At 23.6% G+C, this 5,332-nt stretch overlaps 2 protein-coding genes and 2 long non-coding RNA genes across 6 annotated transcripts in view; 2 read left to right on the forward strand and 2 right to left on the reverse strand.

Moving 5' to 3' along the window:
* Positions 1-1,088, forward strand: part of LOC102677433 — a 9,283-nt gene extending 8,195 nt beyond the window's left edge. The window contains exons 19-23 of the mRNA XM_031510174.1: positions 25-141; positions 227-317; positions 393-529; positions 618-750; positions 822-1,088. Coding sequence (XP_031366034.1) covers positions 25-141; positions 227-317; positions 393-529; positions 618-750; positions 822-872 — 529 coding nt within the window. The 3' untranslated portion in view covers positions 873-1,088. The remainder of the gene's footprint in view (positions 1-24; positions 142-226; positions 318-392; positions 530-617; positions 751-821) is intronic.
* A 117-nt stretch (positions 1,089-1,205) lies between these two features.
* LOC102674789 lies at positions 1,206-2,924 on the reverse strand. Its single transcript, XR_421708.2, has 4 exons — positions 2,559-2,924; positions 1,596-1,659; positions 1,385-1,499; positions 1,206-1,241 (listed from the first exon to the last, which is right to left on the reverse strand). It is a non-coding gene; the product is annotated as an uncharacterized LOC102674789 (long non-coding RNA).
* Positions 1,611-4,731, forward strand: LOC102674574. 3 transcript variants are annotated; one of them, XM_031510170.1, is made up of 11 exons: positions 1,634-1,736; positions 1,866-2,027; positions 2,145-2,270; positions 2,330-2,447; positions 2,566-2,830; positions 2,910-3,008; positions 3,094-3,184; positions 3,256-3,392; positions 3,470-3,602; positions 3,680-4,567; positions 4,718-4,731. In XM_031510170.1, the coding sequence occupies exons 1-10, from the start codon at positions 1,728-1,730 to the stop codon at positions 3,728-3,730; spliced, it is 1,191 nt and encodes a 396-aa protein (XP_031366030.1). In that variant the 5' UTR covers positions 1,634-1,727; the 3' UTR covers positions 3,731-4,567; positions 4,718-4,731. The 3 variants fall into 3 exon arrangements, with proteins under 3 accessions (XP_031366031.1, XP_031366030.1, XP_031366029.1); XM_031510171.1 differs by lacking the exon at positions 4,718-4,731 and having other exon boundaries at positions 1,611-1,736; positions 1,881-2,027; positions 3,470-3,820; XM_031510169.1 differs by lacking the exon at positions 4,718-4,731 and having other exon boundaries at positions 3,470-3,820.
* The window catches only part of LOC102674345, a 6,997-nt gene continuing 4,776 nt past the window's right edge, over positions 3,112-5,332 (reverse strand). Inside the window, exon 3 of the long non-coding RNA XR_004150392.1 lies at positions 3,112-3,196. This is a non-coding gene — a long non-coding RNA (uncharacterized LOC102674345). The remainder of the gene's footprint in view (positions 3,197-5,332) is intronic.

Here is a 5,332-nt window from a genome sequence, read left to right on the forward strand (position 1 = left end):
CTGCCAATTTTTTGACAAATACAGAGTTCAAGTTCTAGAAGCAACAATGAATTCGAATTTAATTTCTAAAGATGCGTTTTCTGAAAATTCATCATATGAAAAATTTAGAACTTGTGTAATCATGCATAATGAAGTTATAGAGTGCGTATTCATTAATTAATATCAATTATATGATATACTAACAAATAATTATTGCATTAAATTGCTTTTTTCATTACACTTTGAGGTTTTACAATATTTTGAATGAAAACTGTCAGTATAGTTATTTAATTCAGGTTGGATTAAATATGCTGGGCATGAGTACGACAGCCGTTCAAGTAAATATAATTATTCGAATAGTGACACATACAAACTGTTGAAAATTTTATTTAATTAATTATTTTATCTTTTAGACAGTTATAAATTTAGACAGACCGGATGTAGCAATTAGAAGCGCTGTATTTTTTGGTGCCGATCAGTTTCATTTGTTTTTGCTCAGTCTACCTGGACAAATACTTTTGGATCATTGTGCTGATTTTGAAAATACTATGTATGTATTTATTGTATGTACTAAATAATTATAAAGATTTTATAATTTAAGATAACTCGAATTTAATATTTGATTATTATTAAAACAGATATGATTCCACATGGTATGGAACATCATTGGAAATTCAAAAAATGCTTTATATGATGCAAATAAGAAGTAAAAAGCTATGTGCATTAACTGCAGGTGGATTATATGATATGAATATTGAAAACTTCGGAATAGTATGTAGTATTTGATAAAAATATTATAATAATATATATTTTGTTTAATTATTATTTAATTTTTTTTCAAGACTTTTAAAACATGTATGTCATACTTCACGATGATAATGTCGTTGAAATAATGATTCTACGATGTTCATAAAAAATATATGCCAAATCTATTATATTTTTTATCCAGATTAATTGAGGATACGAATAATAGTAGAAATAATTAATATGTATTGTTAATATTAAGTAGCAAAACATCATAACAAATTTTGTCGAACACATAAATAAAACAAAATGTTGTAATATTGTAATGTATAAAAAATATTATAAATCTTACCAAAATTACGAATTGATTAACATTTCATAGCGCCATTCCGTTTTCAGTAAATTATAAAAAAAATTTTTTTATTTTAGCGAATTTAAAATGATATAAACTGAATGATCTACAAAGTTTTATAAAATTATATATATTATCCATCGCAAATAACAATTTTTCACTGATTCTGAAAAAGAGAATTCATAGTTGAAAATCCAAGAAATTAATATTATTATTATAATATATAACACACAGAAATACATTTTTTGTAGAATTCAATAATTTTCAATATACAATAATTTGAAAATTATTCTTCTGTCTATCACTGACCGTTTAGTAAGCACCATATTGCAAGCAATCAATATTTCAAGATAATCATGGATCTTCGATTTTAAGCATAAATGGCAGACGCCAATACAGCTGTTTTGTATAGTCATTTTCTTATCTACGAAACAATTGTTGCATAAGTTAATTTAATAAGTGTGCAATAATACATATGTGTCTTACAAGAAAATGATTCGCAATTATTCGTAATACCTACTGTTACACATCGAATATTATCGTACATGAATGTAACTGCATTTATCAGATTGATCTTTTCCTCTCTAAAAAGAAAGACATTTAAGAAGATATTGGTTTTGGAACAAGTGTTTCTACAATTTTACAATTGCAAATGTGCATAGTAAGAAAAAACGTTGAATTACATTTAATGTTATTTGTATTTTTATATTATTTCAATATATATTTATATATAATATATTATATAAACATATTAGAAATGATTTTTTGGAAAAATAATCTGAATTTACAGCATTTAGTATTTCAGATATATGAAAGACAGTGTCTTGATATATTTGAGATTCCTTATTACAAATCATTGAAGAAATGGTTAACATTATCAGGATTATATCCACCTAGAAATATTATCATAATTTTAGTGGCGATTTCCATTATAAGCGTTACTCTGCCATTGGTAAGAAAACAATATTGAATATTTAAAAAAAAAATAATAAAAAGAATGATTTTGAAAAAATGCATGTAATACAATAATAAGATAATTTTATTAAATAATCGAAATGAAATTCATTAGATGCTCGCAATATACACATCATTATGTGCAAAGAATATAGATGCTATGCTTGAATGCTTGCCGTCTTTAGGTGTATGTGTAGTTGCTATCTTTAAACTACAAAATATATATAACAACAGTGAAAACGTATGTGAATATCTAATTATATAAATATCGTATTTAGTACAAAATATTATATTTTATAGTTCAAAAAATTATTTACATTTGTGGCAAAACAATGGCATCAATTGAAATTAAACAATGAAATACGAATCCTGGAAGAAATCATAATGCAAGGCAATAAAATGGCACAAATATATCGAAGTACGATATTATTTTTGCAATCCGAATGTATTTATCTATTTAAAATATTTTTATTTTTTATTTTTATTTTTTAAATATAATCTATATAATAATAAAGTATATTATGTATACTTTTCAGATACATTATTGGTCGCTATGATAATTTTTTTTTTCGTACCATTAATTTTTCCTATTTTGGACATTGTTTATCCTTTAAATGAAACTCGACCAAGACAACAACTATATAGAGTTAATTATTTGATTTTTAACCACGAAGATTATTTTTTTTACGTATATTTTCAATTAGTTTGGAGCTCATTTGTTTGTGTGATAATCGTAATTATTTTTGATTGGTTGTATATTCTTATAATTCATCATAATAGTGGAATGTTTGCAGTATGTGGGTAAATATTATTATAAGAAATGCATTATTAATCTTCTCGTATTTAATATATAAATTTTAATCATTTCCTCTCTTATTAGGTACCAAATTCAAAAAATATTCACTGAAAAAGTTTTTTCGAATATACATATATACGAACAATTTAAAAATTGTTTAATCGTTCACAATGAAGCTATTCAGTTCGTATTTATCAAATAATTGAGAATAACAAGTTATAAATTAATCATTAAATATGTCTAATTTACTTTTTCATAATATTTTTAGGTTTTTCGATATTTTAGACGAGAGTAGTCGAAATACTTATTTCTTTTTAGTTGGAACAAATATAATGGCAACAAGCATATCAGCTGTACAAGTAAAGATTAATCTGAAAAATCAAAAAGAGATAAAAAAAGATTTTACATAATGAATAGTTTTATTTTTCAGATAGTTTTAAATTTAGATAAATTGGAGATAGCAATTAAAAGCGCTGTATTTCTTATAGCTGCTCAATTTCATTTATTTATTCTTAGTATACCTGGACAAATACTTTTGAATCATTATTCTAATTTAAGAAATAATATGTATGTATTGGATGTTCTTATATAAAAGGTAAATGATTAAGAGCACAAATGTAACTTTGCTGATATTATATATATAGATTTATGTCTGCATGGTATAATATGCCAATAGAAATTCAAAAAATGTTTTATGTGATGCAAATAAGATGTAAGAAGCCATGTTCATTAACAGCATATGGATTATACGAAATGAATATGGAGAACTTTGGAACAGTATGTATTGCAATATATAAAGTTCTTAATTATATATATATTAATAAATATTAATAATTATTTATATTTATTTCGAGGCTCTAAAAACGTGTATGTCATACATCACTATGATATTGTCGCTGAAATAATGTTATCCGTAAAACATCAAATCATATGCAGATTTAACAAAAAATTTTAGAGCAAAATAAATATGATTGTATATTGCTAGTATGAATGTATGTATTGAATAATTTAAATTATATTATTGAATATAAGAATAAAATTATCAAATTACATTTGTTATATAGTATTTAACGAATTATATGGTATTAAACGAAACATTAAATGTCTTATCAAAATTTCACTTCATGTCGCAAATATTCACTGTTTCAATTAAGATGAAATAATAAACACTAAAAACATTAAGTAGATCAAGTCAAACAATTATCATTTTTATAAAGTTACAATAGATATTTATATTCTACAAATAATTATCTTAGATTCTTTCTATAATTAAAAAAATTTTTAATTAAAAATACAATTTTATATTGTTACTACAAAGTACTACAAATAGAAATACAAAGATATTTTTAGAATTTATAAAAATTCAATAGAGTGATATGATAATCTTCGGTCTGTTATCCAATACCTTATTGAAACTATTAAATACAAATCAATATTTCAAAGCAATCATGTACCTTTAATTATATTGCATAAGCAGATACCATAAAGTTATTGGAAAAAGAATTTTCTTATGTACGATACAATTATTCCCTGTCTTGGAAATTATACTTTAATCTATATATGTCAAGTAAGTGAATGATTGGTAGTCATTTTCAGTAACATCAAGTAACGTGTTCAATTGCATCAGATTGATTTTTACAGTTTTAGAAAGAAAAATACGCATAGATTTACATCACACAAATTTACTCAAAGACATTTACTTCATACTGGTCGTACAAGTTGCAACGTTGCTGTCATGGATAGTAAGAAAAAATCACATTGAAGATTAAAATTAAAAAGAAACTTATCTTGCTTTGAATATTGTAACATTAATGTTATATTAATCATTTTCATATATATTTGAAAGAATTTAATAATAAATAATATCTTAAATTTACCTTTAGAACTTTCAGTATTTCAGAAAATTGAAAAACAGCATAATGAAATATATGATATTCCTTATTATAAAATGATGGAGAAATACATACGATTTTTAGGACAAGATCCACGTCAAAAAAGCGAATTTAGAAATATTATTGTATTTATATTGGTAATTAGTATTGCAAGCGTTTTCATCCCAACGGTAAGAAAAATATACTAATAACATTCTAGAAAAAAATATCATAGAAACGAAATTAAATAAAATAAATTCCACGAAATAAAATAAATAATCAGGTAATGTTATTAAATAATTCAATCATTAGACACTTGAATTATATATATCATTACGTAACAAGGATATGGACGGTGTGATTGAATGTATACCGCATTTTATCGCATCTTCGATTAGTGCCGTTAAACTATTAAATTTACATTTCAACAGACAAAATGTAGGTGAATTATTTTTCAACAAATTCTTATAAAATAAATGATTGTAAACATTATTCATATTATTTTATAGTATAACATATTGCNNTCATTTTATGATAAAAAAATGGCAACAACTAAAATCAATATATGAATTGAATGCTCTTGATGAAACAATCATGCAAGGCAAAAGAATGGCACAATTGTATCGAAGTAAGTAT

This window comes from Apis dorsata, unplaced genomic scaffold (assembly GCF_000469605.1).
Source record: "Apis dorsata unplaced genomic scaffold, Apis dorsata 1.3 scaffold_215, whole genome shotgun sequence".
Taxonomy (NCBI): domain Eukaryota; kingdom Metazoa; phylum Arthropoda; class Insecta; order Hymenoptera; family Apidae; genus Apis; species Apis dorsata.